This window comes from Sitodiplosis mosellana, unplaced genomic scaffold (assembly GCF_009176505.1).
Source record: "Sitodiplosis mosellana isolate CC-2019 unplaced genomic scaffold, AAFC_SMos_1.0 Smas_scaffold_6197, whole genome shotgun sequence".
NCBI lineage: Eukaryota > Metazoa > Arthropoda > Insecta > Diptera > Cecidomyiidae > Sitodiplosis > Sitodiplosis mosellana.
This window is the reverse complement of record NW_022601438.1, coordinates 5,189,446-5,209,577: the sequence shown is the minus strand read 5'-3', so window position 1 is coordinate 5,209,577 and position 20,132 is coordinate 5,189,446. Positions and strand designations below refer to the sequence as shown.

Sequence of the window (20,132 nt, the reverse complement as noted above, 5' to 3'; positions counted from 1 at the left end):
ATTTCCATTTTGTTTGCATATATTTTCAAGCGATTTTTTTTACATTTCATTATACCATTCTTATAAAAGAAACCATTTCAAAATAACCCGAACAAAGTGAATTGATTTCAAGACATTTTACATTTATACTGATCATAAATAGTAACTAATTACAGTATAAGTGTGCCAATAATCGTAATTTATTGCAAAATACATTCAAGTGAATGCATCATTTGAAAATGCTTTGGCCAATTTTTCTATCTCTGTACAAATTTTATGATCGATAGAATTAGAGAAAAAAAAACACTAATAAAGTCGAGAAAAGAAACAATCAAAATTGAAAATCTACAAAATACAGCTCATGAGCTCAAAATGCAACAACACCAATAATAAACGGAGAACAAAATAGAAAAAAAATGATTTGTGCGAAAATTTGTGAATTATTCTAGTGTTGGTAATTAAAATTAATAATGTTGTTTTACGAGTTTTCTCGCACATTCCTCAGCTTACGCACAGAAGAAAGAAAAAAACCACCAAGTGTTCGTTTATCTGATTCTATCTGTAGACTGGTGAAATAAGAACAAGAACAAGAAGAAGGCGAAAAAAAATGGAGGCAAAAACCCAATGTCTGATCCGGAGCAAAGCTTAAATTGCTGTTAAATTCTGTGCACTGAAATATCATCACCTTCAGAAACAATTATGTTCCGTTCTGGGTCTGCGTTCTGGCAGCCCACTCGTCAATGGATGTGCATTTCATAATTATGTATTCCATTCCAACCGAATGATAAAAATGTAACCGCATCTCGAAAACATATGATGCAAAAGATGCACAGCCCGATAACAACAATGCGAGAGCTAAGGGCATGCTGCCGAAAGAAATGTGATATGTGGCTGCTTTTATGCAATTATCTCTGTTGTGCATGTTATATTATTTGATCTGTGCATTGTTTGAGAGATTCAGCCGGGCTACATTGGCCATAAGTAATGTCAATTCGTTTCAATTAAAATGAATTAAAAACACACCGAAGAGTTAGTGGAGCGCGCGCATTGTACATACATATCAATTTCATGTCATTTTTTTTCTTCTGTTGTTGTTTTGTTTTATTCCTCCATTCGATCTGACTTCATCTCCATATAAATCCGACCGAAACAAACACACACACACACACACACACACACACGAACGCTACCTCGGCGCACATTGAGTTGTGTTTTTAGTTGAGAGAGAGAGAAACAAAAGCATCGCTCATCCAAAGTAATAATGCGAAGAACTATCAAGAGTAGATAACAACACACAGAGCGCATAAATCAACTAAATATGTAATTGGTCGGAAATATCAGATTATCTACGAAAGAAGGCGAACCATGCCATCTGAAATCCCATAAAGTGCTTACTATTAGCGCAACAGCAAAACTACGTCGTTCTTCTTTCGAGAACATTCGGTTGGTTTTTTTTCTTTACTTGTTAGGTGAAGAGAGGTAGGTAGCTCTGGCAAAACATTGGGATTGTGCTCAATTTTCTCTTTTCAACGAGAATTGCCATGGTTTTTCCATGAATTTGGTCTTTACATATTCAAACTGATCTTCAGTTTAGATCTGCGTACAAGATTCTTGTCTTCAGACGATTGCAATTTGAACCATTTGTACGTATCAGATCGTCAATCATATGGTTTGGCTTATTTATTTTTGGGCTTTCATTCGCCAATGAAATTTATTCCCGCGCTCATATAAAACGTACGCATAATGCAGCTCCGGCTGAATACAATTCAGAGCTGATTAGAGAGAGAGAGAGAGAGAGAGAGAGAGAGAGAGAGAGAGATAGAGAGATAGATCAGTAACACAGCATTTGTATTGTAATTTTAAGATAAATCGATATCACTTACCTGCATCATATTATCTCCAGTCGACCGTTTGGACGGTCGGTTGGCCGTAGCAATAGCCATTGCATTTTCAAACATATCAAATAGAAGCGAAAAAATAACCAAATAGCACATTCAAGAATTTAAATAAGGCAAATGCTAATAAATTGGCTAAGCGGGAACAAAGAGTGACATGAGATTCGAGCAACGCTAAAGCATTTATCGGGCTAATTCTATTGGGCAATAGACAAAGAGAAGAAAAACGAAAACTAACGAGAAAAAAAAAATCGACAAAACAGAAAAAAACAAAACAACAATTGATTCGGGGAAGGCCAAATTACCATCAACTAAACGGAACAAAACAAAACAAAAAAACTGAAGTATATTTAGAGTTGTTGTATATTTTAAAATTAAAAAAAGCTACAATTATTACATATATAGATACAAATTAAAGTTACAAATTGTCATATTTAGTATTTGTCGTAACAATTGCTTCATCTGCATTATTCTGCGGTTCGTTCAATGTTGAATATTTATTGGTTGGCGGCTTGTATTCTCTTTCTTTTTTGCTTCACTTTCATTTCTAATCTATTTAAATATGATTCACTAAATATCTGTTGTATCGGGATTTTTTACAATATTTTTATTCTTCTGTTATTTGTTGCTATTTTGAATTTGTATTTAAAATACATTTTTTTTCTCTATTAATATGCGAACGTGTGTGTTACTGCTAAATGGGATGAGACAAAACAAAACAAAACAAAATAAAAATGAAACGGTTTCAATTGTAAATGTCCATTAAATCTGATTTGGGTCAATAAGTTAATCAATTTGCAATAAGTTAATATTGTTTCTGGTTTTGTACACACATGATTTTTCTTTTCTTCTTTTCAAAATTCTTTGTGCATCTTTTGTCGTTCGTTTGCATGTTCGTTTGGAATCACTCTCCCAGACCAATTGTCAATTGAATAAATTAAATGAATTTTTATATTAAACAAAATTCATAGATCGAAACAAACGAATAGAAAAGAAAAAATTGTTGCATTTTGCGCTCATTTCTTTTTTTTTTTTTTTCTTCATCATTTGAATCTATCATTTAAATCCCATATTACACTTATATTACAAACCTAATGCAAATTTTTATTTACACATTAAATTGTTGTTTCTGTTTTATTCCACTACTTCATTGTCATTTGTGCATAAATTGTGTTCGCTTTGTAATCAAGCAACAATTCATATCATGTCATTTTTCATTCGGCTTTGTTTTCTGTTTTCTGTTTTCAATTTCTTTCGCATTTCTCAACTTATCGTGGATTTATTCGCCATAAAATCTCACTCTGTCGTCATCATCATCAATTCATCAATGGTAATCGATCGTTAAATTTCCATTTTGCAATTTTCCATATTGTAATATCGCTTTGATATTGACGGCTATGAATGAGGTGTGTTTGTATGTGTGCATTTTGTGTGTGGGTGAATAAGCGTTGTGCTTGCGCCAATCGGTTCTCCATCTCATTTATTTCAAACTTAAATTTATTTTCATACATCCATGTTAAAATATTAAAATGTATAGAAATAATTAACAAAATCGAAATTTGCGCGAATGTTTTTTTCCTTCGTTTGCTCTCTCTCTCTCTCCTTAACTGATTGCATGATGTCGTATGATGAAGTCACGCTTCTTGCGAAATTATATTGAAACAATTTCTAAAATGTGTTCTTTGGGTGATGATAGAGAGAGAGCGAGAGAGTGAGAGCGAGAGCGAGTGATATTTGCTACTATGTTTGCTGTATGTGTGATTAGGTTTAACTGAATGATGTGCGCTTTGCATCTTTGTGTTTTGAGGCAATCGATTGGCTGAAGAATAATATAGTTCGATTGCGTTGCCTTGGCATTTATCGTGCTTGTTGATAAGCACTGATGTACGTTCGGTGTGAGTGTGTGTTTATAAACGAGAAGAGAGAATTATTTGATTTGTTTGCGCGCACGTGTTGTCATCAACGCAATATTTAATTCCATTTGATTCTATTGATAGATGAACATGAAAATGACGCAATAGATGATGTTCGCATGGAATTGCGTACATATCCATTAAATGTGTGCTTCGGTGTGTGCTGTATGTGTACCCATTTTGGAGGATGCATGGAATAGACACATTTAAACTAGACAAAAGAATTCATTGTGTGTTCGTCGTCATTTAGTGTTTTTTCTGCTTTCCAGCGACAATGAATCAAAATAACCTTCACATTTGAAATGATGAGGACTGTTATTGTTGTTACTGTTGGGGCTTCACAACACATAGATTAAACAACGCTAAACGATTTTCATTTTTTAATACTTTTTTTTCTTTCTTGTTGATGCTGTTTGTGTGAAGTCAACTTTAAATCAAGCCGACATTGACGTGCAACGTTTACAATTGCATTGCATCTAGCCAATCAGTTTGTTCTATGGTACACGCGTGTTTGCTTCACTTTTTTCGCTTTCGCCATCGGCCGCACAATGGAATATATCGTTTAGCATAGAAAAAAAAAACAGAACGATGATATACACACAAAGCTTTTTTTTCCTTCCAATTTTAAATATGGATTTTGTCTTTTTTTATAAACGAGAAATAGATAGAGAGAGAGAGAGTGATAGCTGGGGAGAAAGAGAGAGAGAGAGAGTGTTTGTGAGAGAAACAAGAAGTTTACAATAGGAACGTGCGCGCACACCAATGTTGACACTGATCCCAAGCACAATTTGCTTTGCAAAACAGCTCATATCATGAGTGTCACTCTCTGTGTATTTCTCTGTGTCTCTCTGTGTCACTCTCAATGACATGCTATTCCATTCGTATTCTCTATTGCCCAGACAATGATGACAAATGCTTTCTAGACTTTTAAAATATGTTGATGAAACACTAATCCATTTCTTTGAGAAATAGAAAAACAAAATGGGCGGCTATTGTTCATGCCCCAGTGAATCTAATGACAAAATGATAATGTGCCAGTAATGATGCATCGAAATGAATCGCATCAGGAGCAAAGCAACAGTAAAAACAAGCATCGACAGCCTTGCACTGTTATCACTTTCTTCTCCTCGGAATTGCCGTTGCATGCGATGTTTGTTTTCATTGCGACAACGTTATACAATTATACCGGTGATGGCCTTGTAATCTGATGACATTTCTCTCCATCTCTCTTTCTTCCTCGTTATTTTGTTCTGTTTTCTCGCCATATTCATCTATTCTACGAATGAAGCTTATCATTTCGTTGAAATTTTTTTCTGTCCTATAACATTTTACATACAACTAATGCTTGAGATACCGGCTAACAATTTTGTTTTGAACACACACATGGATCATTCATTAAAGCCAATTTAAAGGGAAAGAGAAAAAAAAATAACAGTTAAGCCATCAACTCAGGCATCTCAATTCGTGTTGTTTTTTTTCTTTCTTTCGTATGGAGACAGAGGAAAAAATGCCCACACTTTACAATGAGACAGAGAGCGTGTGGACAAATTGGATTACGACATTGTCGGTTAAATGTTATTACTCGTTCGTTTTTGTTTGTTTGTTTGTGCTCCAATAAAATAGGTCATTTTCAATATTCATCTAGCCTTTTAAAATTTAAATCTCGGACAATTTGACACAATTTTGGTATGTTGCGGGTGCGCGACATATTTCATGTGTTGTTTGTGTATGTGCACTTGATTTAATTTGATTTTATGTATTTCTTTTTTGTTTCTTCATTATTATTATTCCTTTTCTTTCTTTCTTTCGTTCTTTATAAATTTCTAGTTGGATGTTGTCTGGGTCAACCACATCATACATATTTCTTAAATAAAAGATGTCTAAACATTTTTTTCCTTTTCTTGCCAGAAAAACCACCACAATTTTTAATGGCAAAATCAAATACTCTGCGGGGAGATAGTCCAATTGCTAAATAATTTGCTTTACTTACTTTAAACATTGTATTTGTGTCGGATACAAAAGAATAGCGCCACAAAACCCATTGAAATCACAGACGATGCCCAACTATTACTGAATCGGCTAGCCGAATTCGTATCTCCGCCGTTTGCACTGTTACTGTTCGATTCGCTTTGCAGCTTGTATTTGGCTTCAGTAGCAGCGTCTGGTGCATCTTCTGGAATATCGTTGTTATCAATGAAATTGCCACGATTTGCCAACGATGGATTCTTATTTTTGTTGGTCGTACTCGACGCTTCGGTGGTGGTGGTCGTGGTTGTTGTTGTCGTCGTCGTCGTGGTGGTTGTTGTTGTTGGTACCAATGTTGAATTGTGTTGCCAGTATATTGGACCGTATTCAAAGTGCACATCCAACATATCTTGCATCCAGAACTGGGTGATATTTTGAGGAAAAAAAAAATTGGTCAGTCAAAGTATGAAATGGAAAAAGATATATGTATCGTCCCTTATAGATATCCTTTATTAAAAAAGAGCGAATAGTCACATTTTTGTTAAAATTCCAAAGGATATTATCAATTCTAATCGTTTTTGAAGAATATATCATCCAAAATATTGTAAAAAAAAATCAGAGCTGGAATATTTTCGCTGCTGAGCAGGCCCGAACTTGGCTAAATTTAATGACTCAGGTGTCTGAAATAACGTAAATTCTGCTTAGCAGCGAAAATATGCCAATCTCTAGCATAAAAATAATCGAAAAATTAATCATGGAAACAAAAAAATCGGAAAAACATAGCAGAAACATCGTAGAAGTTAATCGAAAATCACAACAACTTAATCTAAAGACGAGATTAAAGCATTAGATTTGAACATGATCATTTCATTCAGGGCAGAAATTAACAAACAAATCAACGCGAATGAAAGAAAAAAATACGAAGAAATGGAAAAAATAATAAAAAATTTCGAATTCCACTGAAATGTTCTTTTAAAAGCAATTTTCTGATTATTTGCCACACGAAAATTGTATTTCGATGAAGTTACGCAAGTAGGTAATTATCAGTTGGTGCAAATCACGCGACAGGTTGAACGCATAATTGGCATCGATTCTATTTATCTGATGCTTAGTTCGATTGGTTTTTATGAGGCGAAAATGTCTGTTTTATTTCTCTTGAAATTGCTCTACAATTATACATTACATTTGCATTTGTCTCTGTGTGTGTGTGATTCGTTTTTCGAACTTGCACGCATATTAAATGTGTGCTCTAAAAACAGTTCTATATTTTACTGTCGATGCCATTTGCACATTGACATGCATAAAAAGCGCATACACACATTCGAAACGATACTGAATGCATAAAATTGAGTGAGCAATCGTTTTTTGATTACAGATTGAAGCGTAGGCTTGTGCGAACATGCAAAACTCGGCCACCGACCGATCGTTTATTATTAATTACAACTTTTTCTATGCGAACATTTATTTGCCTTGTTGATTGCGACAGGCAACAATGTCTTACGCGCCGCTTTTATTGCACAGTAGCCAAAGAACATCGCGCAAACGGACAGAGAATCACATGCGATCGATCCGAAAGACAGCAAAGAGAATCCATTAAGAACACAGAATGGATCGGGACAAGTAGCAGCAGCAGTCGCAGCCGCAGCGGCAGGAAAAAAACACAAAGTAAATGTCGTCTCATTTATTTTGTAGCATGTATTTATGAAATTTATTTCCCATTCGGGATGCGATAGTTTGGCATTGTTCGTACAAGTTGTTGTTTGTTCGCTGTGTGCGCAATTTGTATGTAGCTCACCCAAATAAGGCTACTCGAATCATTGTTTTGTCGGTATCGGGTTTTGGTTTCTGTTTCATTTTTGGTGCATTCGGCTCGTCGTTCCGTTCTGTGTGCCCGTTGCCTCGTGGTGGTGATGCATTTTGGTAAACACACGCGCCCATTCCAATGAACCAATTCTGTAACGAGGCAACGTTGCGCACACGTTTAAATGCATTGTAAGTGTTTTTTTTCGCTTGTGTGCCGTTGACTCGTGCCATTTTAGACACTGAAATTTTCATAGAGAGAGAGAGAGAGAATGAGAGAAAAGCGACAACGACGTCGACGACGGTTAGAAAATGAAAATAAATCAACAAAATTGAAACCAACGCGCACACCCGAAAAGGGAAACCAATAACGAATATGCACCATGTAACTCCGGCAAATAAATGAAGATTGAATGAATAACTGCAATTTAAACGATTTCATTGCAAATGCGCTGAAAAACCGGGCGGCCAACAAAACACAGCACTTTGGTAACCCTATATATTAGCAACCGGAAAAATGAGCTCAGTTTTTGAGGACAATAAGCCGAACGCTTTTTCTAATCATATTATTCGTGTCGTGTTCACGTTAGATTTAGCTTTTGACTCGAGGCAGTCAGAACTCAAATGGCATTCATAGTGAAATATACGTTGTGTCGACACCAACAGCTCAATTAAAAATAAAAAACCTTGCATATGTTCTTTGGGACCAAACGGAAAACATTCCGAGAGCACTGTTTCGGTACAATAAAATCGATTTTATGGTCGTCGTCGTTTTCCGCTGAAGTTCAAGAAAATGAAAATCTAACGTATAAAATTTTGATTTATACGCTCAATAAATGGGATGTGGTCAAAAGTTCGGCTAAAAACACTGAATTACATAGAATTGTCCATGAATTCAGAGGTACTGTGAACAAAATAGCACATTCTGCAGTGACCGCGTTCATAAACGGCTAAAATAAATGTTTATCGGCATAAAATGCCTGCAATATGAACATCAAATGACCATTTCACATGTACAAATTTTATCGTCCCAAAAACACTATCTGGTTGAACAATATTTTTCAATTTCTATTGTTGTTGTTTTGTTCAAAGGATTCTAAAATGTTCCACGTTGAAAATGTGTTTTTTTCTACTTACGATTGCTTCAATGTCTCTGGTTTTTGGTTCGTCGCTGTCTGCATAGTATGACTTCAATTTTGCCTTGTACGGGCCTTCCGATTTCGTATAATTTCCGATTAATGTAACATTCATCGCTGTGCCCGGCTGTAAACTAGCGCTCACTTGCTTTATCTGTATGCATGGATTAGCATGCGGGTGCCAAAGAATGTTGAAACCGAGAGAAGAGAGAAAAAAACAAACAAATGGCAAAGTATTAATTGTTATTGTAGTTGATATTGCCTTCAGCTTTGTGTTAGCCAAAATGGATAAATCATTTTGCGCGCGATTTGTATTTGAGTTGTGCAAAAAAGAATGTGTGTATGCATACCTCGGTAGTTTTCTCAGTGTCTTCAAATCCCCAGCCTTTGGGCAATTTAACTGGTGATGATTTGGCGTTCTCATAGACTTCGGTTGGCAAACCTCGAGCAACAAATTCAACCGTTCCCCAGTAGATGCCTTTATTGAATTCATACGTGATGATTGATTCAATGGTGTTGGTGCCTTCGTCAGTGTTCGATAAAACAGCTGTGCCCAAAATCGTGACATTTGTTGTGATTTGAGTGCGCCACTTATCTTTTTTGATGTCACGCAACTCATAGCGAATTGGCTCAGCTTCCACTAGAATTTCACCATCTTCGTATTCCTGCAAATTCAACAAGATATTCAATATTAATGGAGGTAACTAAAACTAATCATTATTATGACTTTCTATTCGATTTAATTCTCGTAATTAGAATTCATTATCTAGATAAATGAACTGGCCTAAAATTATACCTTTTCAGCGCTGACCACCGGAACAATAACTTTGCCCAGGTTAAGTTTGGGGGCGAAGCGTCCAACATTATAATCAATGCCACCGTGATGATGGTGATGTTGCTCGTGTCCTCCTTCTGTATGAGCCTTTCGTCGAGCTACATAGTTATCTTCCACCTGTTAATGATATAATGAATGTAAATACATGGTCGCGATATCGAATTCAATTTGAACATTTATTATTTTCTTGTCGATCGTAATAAAGTTGCTGAAAAAACCAATAATTAAATAATTTTTAATATTTTGTATTTATTGAATGTTCCTTGAGCCAAAACCAATTACTTGGAAAATTAAAAGAAGTCGATATTACTTACATGACCATCGCTTGTGGCGCTAACCGCTCCAGTTGGAATGACTGCACTGTATTTGTTCCAGGGTTTCCATGTTAATTTCCCGCCATTGCCTTTGTTCAGCAACACTTCAAACGCATGATGCGAACGCACATCCGAATGCATCGATATAATGCAAACGGTACGTGAATCACGTTTCTGTGTGTGGCCCGTAACAGTGATGCCGTCGACAGTAGATCGACACACATAAATTGGATAATTCTCTTGTTCTGAATGATATTGGGCCGCTTCAACGGCAAACTCTAATTGCTTCTGATCGCCAGCAAAATATTGCCACCCCAATGTGTTGGATGTTACCAATTGGCCAACTGTATTGCTGTATATCAACACACTTTTGGTCGTCGCTTGGATTGCCACAAAGCAACACTGAATGATCAGTACAATGCCAATTGATATTGATAGCCTCATGTTTGTTTTGATTTTGTTTTTCTCTGTTGCTTTGTATTTGATTTTATGTGAATTTCTTCCACGAAATTGGTTCTTTTCTCAACCCGCCTCCGCCTCGGCCGGGCAATTTATAGCAGCCGTATGTGTTTGCCTATGCCTAGGCAATAACTGCGTTCTGAAACGAAATAAGAAGAGAAACGTTAATCCATTTACTAGACACGGCGCTTTTGTCTCGATTGAACTTTAAATGTGACCTTAAAACGTAATCGCTCGAACCAAAAAAAAAAATACGTTGATTTACGACGATTCATTCGCAAATGCAAAATGTATCTTATTAAGATGATTTACGTTCATCTGTGTCTATAATTGTTTGCATTATTTCTAGCTGGCAATCAGAGCCAAAGCAAAGGCAAATAGAATAAGAGTTAAGAGAAAAAAAAGAGCAGAAGAAGACAAATACTTGAAATAACATTCTCGTACGCGAAATTTTTCTAGTCAAACACAATTTTTGCTTCTTTGCAAAAACAAAACAGAAAACAAAACGCACAGTAAAAATAAGCACACAATTTTCCATACAAAAACATTCCATTCATTCAGAACGTAGACCCTCGCTACATACACATACGGTGTGTATTGTTCATGCTGATTTTCATTTCATTTATGCATATTTTGTGTCTGTGCATACGTATTTCGTTTCTAATAGAGTAGAGAAAAAAAAAGAGACGATTCGCTACATTTTAAATTACATACACTCCAAAACCGTTATTCCATAGCTTAATGAATACGTTCTTCTTCTCTTCTCTCGGCTTTTTTAAATTTCTGTTTGAGACGAATAAATTTCTACTCCATTGTTCAATTCCAATGATTTTCTAGATAACTTCACTGCTCGTTACGTAATGCTAGCTAGCGCACGGTAGCAATCATTTAAAGATAATGAACACATTCCCATCGAAAATGAAATCAACAAAATCCACCGAAAAATAGACAACACAATATGGCTTGTTTATTTTGCTGCTTTGCTTCGTGCTCGTCAATCACTTTTTCTTTGCTATTGTGGAAAAACAAACAATAGAATGCCTTTTTTTGTTCATTTGTTAGTTTGTTTTTTTCTTCTATTCACAATGTAATATTCGACAATTATATTCGGTCGCCCCAAATTGAAAAGAGATGGAAATTTCGATTTGACCGTTGGAAAAGCTCTCGATTGAATTGTATAGAAATTTTATCGGTTTTATTGAATTGTTCCGAGTGTGGGCAGAGAGAGAGAGAGAGAGAGAGCGCTCACCCAGGAGATTGATTTCAGATCACATAGAATGTGACATGAAAACGAATCGTTGAAATGGAAATGCAGCACAATTCTGAAACAGAAAAATAAAATCGCACCGTGATCAAGTGATTATGATATATTAATTAATGTATGTGCTATTCCTCGATGCATGGCACACATTTTCGGCGACCATTTTTAACGATCATTTCGAATGTCCGCAGCCGATTCACACTGCGTTCAAAATATGCGACACACGTTCTATCTCATTTAGCTCACAACAACAGTCAGAAGAAAATGAAAATTCACAACCAAAGCTTGGCATAACAAGCGCCAATCATGGCATATTTGATGGGTCGATGTGAAAAAGTTGAGTCATTAGCGTTGAACACTGGTTTTAATGGAACAAGAATCAGCGACATGAAGAGGTGAAAAAAAATGTCAATAAACTCATTTCAATGGAGAAAATCAACATGTACGAGCGAATAGCTTTGCTAATTTCCATCGCATACTTTGTGATTAAATGATTTTATTACATACTTGAACTCCAAATATTCTAACTGGTTTCTCATTTTATTGCCGTCGGGGCCTCTAACTCTAAACACCACAATTTAATGAAATAGTTTAAGTCAGCACTAGAGTTTTTTTTTTTTTTCAAATCCTGTGTATTTTCTCAAATTGGTTACGCCACGATCTGACGGAATTGAAAATTGGTGTGAGTCACAAAATGGTTAGCGGCGCCCCGGGAAAAAAATGTTGCAACTTTGATTTGCTCATTTTCTAACTGCATTTCTATGTTTTTTTTTTATCGGAAAGAAAGAAAACGAGCGATCGTGCGGCAAATACACATTGAAGTAATGATAAGGGATTGAGAGACTTTCAATAATTGATAGGCTTTTTTTCAGTTTCTTTGTATTCGGAGGGAGAACAGCTAACATGTTATCAAAACGATTCACACGCACTGTCAGGAGGACAAACATGACGTTTGCCATGTTCATAGCGCACGATCGACGGCTTACACACCGAAGCACACAAAACATATACACATAGTCAAAACATACATATAATAACATTCATACTAATTGCACAATAAATTTATGAGAATGGAATTCTATTTTGTGTACAAAAGAGAAACGATAAACAAAACCACGATAATTATAACGAACCGGCATTTTTATTATTATTATTTTTTTCGTTTGAAAAAAAACGAACTGATGTAGAAAAATAATTTTTTTTCGTTTCGTTGTGCGTATGCAACGGTGAATTGGTTGGCTTGGTTCAGTTTGTCAGAGAAAATGAGCTGAAAGAGAGAGAGAGAGAGAGAGAGAGAGAGAGAGAGAGAGAGAGAGAGAGAGCGAGTGAGAGAGACTGAATCCGAATGTTAACTGGGTTGAACGTGATCATTAGGTGCATTATAATTAACACAAACGATTGCATGAAAAGCGTGACAGAAAATATGCATTTTCAACGGCTGTTGTCGTTGTTCGGCCAACAATCGGAATATATTTCGTATTGGCCGACTGGCTGGCGCAAATTCGGTGGCGACTTTTCGCAACCGATTCAAACGTGACATTTGTGTGTTTGATTTTCTTGTTCATGGAGGAAAATTCGCTGTAAAGTCCATTTGTTTCAGTGTTCATCTCAATCGATTAGTCTGGCTACTTCCTTATTCATTGGCTGATTTCTTCATTGTGCACCACGTCACGATTTGATGGCTTTATGTCATGTAGGAAATGGTAAAATTGCGATTTTATTAGCTGGATAACGCGAGAAAAAAACACACAATCTTATCTCGTTCTGATTTTTTTTTCACTACTCGTTTTTTTGCAGTCTCATATTTTATGAAGATACAAACCGATTGCGTAATATAAATGGCTGGTGCATCGAATGCGTCTATACGCACTATTAATTTTGTGCCATGTTACATATACGAACGAATTTGTTGGCGATGGTGATGCTGCTGCTGCTGCTACTGCTGTTGGCAATGCACAACACAATCCATAGAATACAAGCCTGCCATTGCGACGCGCTTCCATGCTATTTCTATATCATATTTCTGCCATTATATTTATGCTCTTTTTTTCTCATTATTTATCGTATGTATGATGCGATATCATAAATTTATTTATCACACAGCAGCCAGCAGCCAGCAGTCAGCAGCCAGCAACGACAACACAAACAGCATCCAGCGGCAGGTCGACCAGAGAAGAGAAAAACCACAAACTGTGCAAAAACGTCGGTCAGTTAACAGAATTGATAGAGACAAGAGGAAATTGTTATAAAAGTGAAGCGCTTTTATAAATATTATGGTAAATTGCTTACGGTTAAGAAACTGTTTAGTGAACGTGTCACATGCACATTGCACATTGTGTGATTTGGAATTGAATGCCATGCCTTGGGTCACACATTCTGTAGCTGGTTGGCTGGCTGGCTGCCTGGATAGAATGCTTGCTGGTGTGAGCAATGCAAAAAAAAAGTTTTGTATGGTCTCGCGCACTCTTTGCCATAAATGAAATTGTTCTATTTGGCGTGGCTAAAGCTTGTGTGACAAATTGATAAATTACTTGTGCACCGGGCAAGGCAATCAACAATTTCGAGAGGGATAGAAATAGATCGAGCATATTGCATCAATTGAGCCTTCATCGTTGTAACTTGGTGACGATTCTTATGCGATAAAAACTGTTTTTTCCACCAGGTTGCATACATTGTGGCTCGGCGATTTTTGTTCCGATTTTCATCGCTTTTATTCTCTTGAACATATTTTTTTCCGTGCCGTTGTTGTCATTTTAATTCCGAACATAAATCATTTTACAGACATTTAGCACGCCCAATGCAGCGCTGGCCGGCGCAGCGAGATCAGACGAAACAAAAAATGTATCGAGCATGGTGCTGACGAACAAATGTAGTAAAGAGTTTTTGCTCTTTTGTTCGGATTTAATATACAAAACTCCGAACAGTAACCATTCCGAGCCGTTTAATTGCAGTTCAACCAAAGACCAAAGGCTGCATTTAACAAATCTCTTGAATGCCAGCTACCTTATTTTTTTTTTACATCGAAAAAAGCCGCTAGATTTTCTCAATCTAATCATTGAACGGCAGAAACAAACCAGCGAACAAAAATTCGAGAGGGAGAGAGAGAGAGAGAGCGAGAAAGAGCTACAGAAAAAAATTGATATAAAATTAAATTGCATGAGAAATCAATTTATTGGTAGCAATAATAAACTTCGAAGTTCAATAGCAAAACATCATGTATCATATGTGAATCGAATCGTAATGACATTTCAAACGAATGAAAAACGACGCTTGATTTACCGCGGCGTTTATTTTGTTGTTTCTTTCGTTTTTGTTGCATCGATGCATGTGTGTTTTTTTTTGTCTTTTCCAAAGGAAATGGATTGCAATCACGGCGGATTAAAGAAATAGAGCAGTCAAATGTAATCATAAAAAAATGATTATTGCTACTTTGCCGTGGCGGCGGCGTACATATACAGAAGCCGACGAGGACTGTGTAATTAATTGTTGAAGAAAAGCGTTAGTAAACTGAATAATTGATGTAAGTGGTGGAAAAATGCCGGTCGATTGTGGATTTGAAAATGGTTTTGTGCGTTTTTTTGTTTGTTTCCTTTTTTTAATTTGGATGCAAGGCGATAAATGAGGAGGGAGTCACAGATAAATAACATCCCAAATACAAAAAAAAACGATCCGGCAACATACTGGGAGAGCATAAGAAGGAATGCAGCAAGTACTTATTAACGATTTCGTACTTCCTTCACTCTTTCTCTCCTCCTCTCTCTGAGAGAGAGAGAGAGAGCTCAGTGTGTGAATTGATTAAATGTGTGTGTGTTTCTTTCTCGTTGCGTTACATTCTGTTTCGTTTCGTCCATGTGTTATGAAAGCCAGACACTCGCCGGTTCGTTAGTTCAATGATGGATGCATGCTCGTGCGGCGGACCAGACTTGGTTGAAATTGTGTTCCAGTGCTCTCTTCACCAACATAATTATATGATGTTTTCATGTCAATTCTGCCAAGCATTTAATCATTAAGATAAATCTTCGTGTCACTCTTAATGCATTCGCATTCAATCTCTGTGCCGTTTTTGTTTTTGCGATGCAATCGATGTGTTGCGCTGTGTTGCACTCGCGTTTTTTTTCTATTTAAACACAGGAAGCTCTTCGTTTCGATAGAAAGTTAATTGATTGAAAGGTAGAAACGAAATCATGCTTTCGCTCGGTTGCTCTGTGATGTTGTCGACGTCGTCGTCATCATCGACGCATCCGCCTTTACACAGAGAGAGAGAGAGAGAGAGCGAGAGAGAAAGAGGGAGGGAGGGATACAACCACCCAACCGCATTTTGCACAGCTTGACATGCATTATATTCAAGAGGATCCAATTATTTTTCGCACAATATTACTCGTCTGTGTGTATGCTCGACGACATCATTTTATTTGGTCTACTACAGAAAAAGAAGAAGATTTTTATGAGGTTCCTTTCTGTCTGAGCTGTATTAAACAGCGTGTGCTTGATTTCATTCGGATTCTGCTCATATTGCTCACTTTGTTTTGCTGTTGTGCTGAGAATCGATTTGAATAAAACCCACACACATTTTGCGTTTAATTTCACATTTTGAAGATAAAAATCGGGTCTGAACCATATGTGGAGTCAAATGAATTTAAAATATGGATCTTTTTATCTTCTTCTCAATAATATAGTTTGAAACTACGATATATTGAGAACAGAAACAATAAAAAAACGCAAAAAAAAAACCCGTTTCAGGAAGTCAAAATCAAAGTGTTTTAGTTGCGTTTGACAATCAATCGGATGGAAAATGGTCATATGATTGCTCGTTTGTTACCATGTACAATTACATTAAATATCAGACCATGCGATGGGAAATAACGAAGAGAAAAAAAGAACCACCGTAATAAAACAGAAAATGTTCGTTCCATGCAATAAACTCTACTCTCATCGACTTTCTCATCAATATTGAGCCGGGTCATCGAGATATATGTATATATACACAATAAGTTCGACAAGGTTCCAAACGATTGTTGTTTGGCACGAACAGAAAAATGAAAGAAAAACAAAATTCGAGTGAACTTATCGCATGCACGCATGTAGCGCGGAAAAGCACATTACAACAATGAAAAGAAAGTCATAACCATAAGCAATAATCAGTCGAGTGTATGCATGTGTCTGATTCATGAATAAATTGCGCCTAGAAACAAACAAAACGCCGAAACGGTGTTAGTGGTTCAAAATTGGTGTTGTCACCTGACGACGATGACGACGACGACCTGAATGAATGGTTTAAGAGTCTGGCTGGCGCTCACTTGTACATCCACCGAGGATAATATTACCGAATGTCGTAATTGCTCGTTATGTAAATATCATTCTCTCTGTGACTCCAAAAACACACTCCGCACAGAGATATTTAGTATGACAGTCGAAAGAGAGAGAGAGAGAGAGAGCTCACGGTGTATCGTATTCTCATTCTATATTAAATGACAGCTGCTGTATGATGACGCCATTGATGCAGTGGATTGTGAGCTTGCTAACGGGCCAACGATGATGATATCATTTGGTGCGTGCTGAATGGGCTTTTGTTTGGTATACAGCATATAGAGTATCCAATACATTGACGGCGGAAAAAACAACAACAAGAACAACATCAGCAGGAGAACAACAACATACGCACCCAAAGAGCGGTCAATTCATGAAAATGGCTGTTTTATCACACTTTTTTTTACGAGTCTTACTGCCTCATAGGCTTTATGATATTCTTCTTTTTTTCGCATTTCACAAGGACGTGACCGTTCAACGGAAACATAGCGAACGGCGGCGATTACGTAATCTTATGTCATGAAACGCATTTCGAATTGCCACGTGATTTGAATAATTCGCCAATTGTCAAAAGTTTCACACGACAAATCACCGATTTGCGTCCGATTCGAAAGACTTTTCTGACACCACCACAAATAGTAAAGCACGATTTTTTTTGTGACACTCGATCGTTTTCCCTCGTCTTAAATATGTACATGCAAATGCAATTTTCATGTTATCTAACGAAAAAAATTTAATGGCCAAATAGTTCCATATTTGTGTGTGCCGAGGTCCTTGGCCCATTTCCAAGCATCGAAAGAGAGAGAGAGAGAGAGAGACGACGTGCCGTTGTTTTTATTTGTCATTTCAATTCATACAAATGATGCCATTGCAGTTTTTGCTATTCTCATTTCAGTTTTTTATGGAACGAAAATATTATTTTGTCATTTAATGAACGTCACATCGTTTAATTGAAATGATGATATTATGAGCGAGAGTAGGAAAAAAAGACGCTATTTAATTGCTGAAATTTCGACTGTTGATTGAATATGACAAGTGGAATATTGAATTTCAACATTGTAGACTTCGCTCTCCCTCCCATTTTGCGTGTTTAATCAGGGACTTGAACTAATTAAATTAGCAAAAAAGGTTACCGATCAAACGAAAATATTTGAAATTCCCATTCAAAAACTATAATTCGAATAGCGAGTTTGCGCTGTGTATTCGAAAAAGGATAAATTATGTCGTCTCGACTTCCCATTTGACGCATACAACGCGAAATTAATTCACGTTCTCATTTTTAATGATGCACAAAAAACAAACCGTTCGGCAATTTTTCAGATGCCGTTCATCAAATTAGACAGCTCAATTATTGAAGCATTTACAAATGTTGTGTTGTTTTGTAATAATCCCGCGAAGTTGGAGGAGAATCGAAATCTCCATTTGGAACGTATATCGAAGCGCCGATCGGTATGAATATTCAGTGTATTCAGGCTTGTAATGCGTGTATTAATAAATCGCGATTCACGCTAATGTTATTATAGATAGAGACAGAGCGAGGGAGAGAGAGAGAGAGAGAGAGAAAAATGATTTGTAAAATCATTTACGTGGCAAAAATATCCAGTTTACCTTGATATTCAAGCATCGATTTAATAATGTGGATCGGTCTATCGGAATAAATTGAATTGACATGCAAAAAAAAGCAACGAATCGGCCTGGGACTGCGAGCATAAGCATTCATTCGTTCTCAACGGAGACACACACACACATAGATACTCACCCAGCATTCACAGCACAGCATTCGATTGAACTGAATTTTGCTCTATGACATGTGTGTATAAAATAGGATTTATGTACGTGTATCCATCGTAAATAAATCACAGTCAAACCATATTGCTTTTTAGTGCAATTCAAATGATGGATTTTAGCTCGATAAATTGTGTGCCATAACCTTTCCCAGTAGAAAGCGCGCGCACACACACACATACATATTGCCAAATATGGTTTTTGCTTGTTGTGTCTCATTCGATTCATAACCTTTGCCATCGCATAATCGCAATGATAAACGATGTGTGCGCCCGTGCAAATCGATGCATCGTGCACCGCGCGCCTCTGCCCATTCAATTCACAAATAATCGAATTACATAATTCAAAACGCATGTACTAGCAAAACACATACACACACAAAAAATGATGCTCGGTTTTATCAGCAATCGCATTTAAAATTGTGGTCATTTAATAAATCTATTCATTGTTGTTTCAAAAACCTATTAAATTTATCCACCCAAAAAAAGGGCATCGATATCTGTCGCACGAATACCTCACAACACATACACACACACACTAAATTGAATCAATGCAGACAGCCGAAGAAAAAAAAACCGTCATATTGGTTTAAATCTAATGCCCTCGTACGGAAACATGCAGAGAAAAAGTCATCGTGTCCGACCGAAGATAGTCGGAGTGAGAGAAAAATCGTTGACGAAGCGTAGATCCCGTGTGATCAACTGAATGTAATCAAGTGATGATGCACGATTATGATGGCCCACACAATTACCCTCACACTCGCACACCATTTTTTTTTCTGGCTGCTTCTTCTGCTGCGTTCGTTTCGAAGGGATTCGAAAAATGTAAATAGCTTGTGAATTTACAATGCACTTATTGTCACCAAAATCCGACCGAGACACACAGAAATACAGAGAAAAAACACGAGGGAACCGATTACATTCCGTTGCGTTCGACCGTTTAAATAAAATTGACTGGCCGTTTGGTCTATGTTGGTTGCGGTGAGTTGCACCATAATACCATGTAATCCTTTTGTTATGTGGTGTATTAATATTGACCAACGGATTTCAATCGTTTATCTCACTCAGTCGAACATTTGTCTTAATTCTCTCGTTGTTCCCACTCGCCTATTTTCCATCAGCGGGCCCCGATTTTATACGGGCATGTGAGCAAAATGGTGAATGAAGTGCCTCTGAGATATTTTCAAAGAGATTTTAAATGAGCTCTTCAAAATATTTCTATTTGAAGAACAAAAAAGAATACAAATTTTAACTCTTTTTTTTCTGCAGATTGGAAAAGGTTTCTACTTTTTAGCACTACATGGAATGTAGGCTAATGTAGTGGTTATTTTTTTTCCCAAGAAAATTTTAAGAGTCTTTAGGCCATTTTTTTTTAACCGTAAATTTATTCATTTTAATATCCATATTTTTTATTTCAAACTAAGCAATTACGCCCAATTGGGTCACTGTCACCACTTCCACAGATTGAAAATATTATCCGTAAC

At 36.6% G+C, this 20,132-nt stretch overlaps 1 protein-coding gene across 2 annotated transcripts in view; it reads right to left on the bottom strand.

Annotated features, from left to right (window-relative positions):
• LOC129577186 (protein unzipped-like) overlaps nucleotides 1-20,132 on the bottom strand; it is a 62,460-nt gene that overhangs the window by 9,005 nt on the left and 33,323 nt on the right. The window contains exons 3-7 of one of the 2 annotated variants that reach the window (XM_055463795.1): nucleotides 9,838-10,435; nucleotides 9,485-9,640; nucleotides 9,039-9,353; nucleotides 8,690-8,842; nucleotides 5,778-6,174 (exon numbers count right to left, since the gene is read on the bottom strand). In XM_055463795.1, coding sequence (XP_055319770.1) covers nucleotides 5,779-6,174; nucleotides 8,690-8,842; nucleotides 9,039-9,353; nucleotides 9,485-9,640; nucleotides 9,838-10,281 — 1,464 coding nt within the window. In that variant the 5' untranslated portion in view covers nucleotides 10,282-10,435 and the 3' untranslated portion in view covers nucleotide 5,778. Of the gene's footprint in view, nucleotides 1-2,219; nucleotides 6,175-8,689; nucleotides 8,843-9,038; nucleotides 9,354-9,484; nucleotides 9,641-9,837; nucleotides 10,436-20,132 lie in introns of those variants that run through there. The other variant, XM_055463796.1, reaches the window with a different exon arrangement.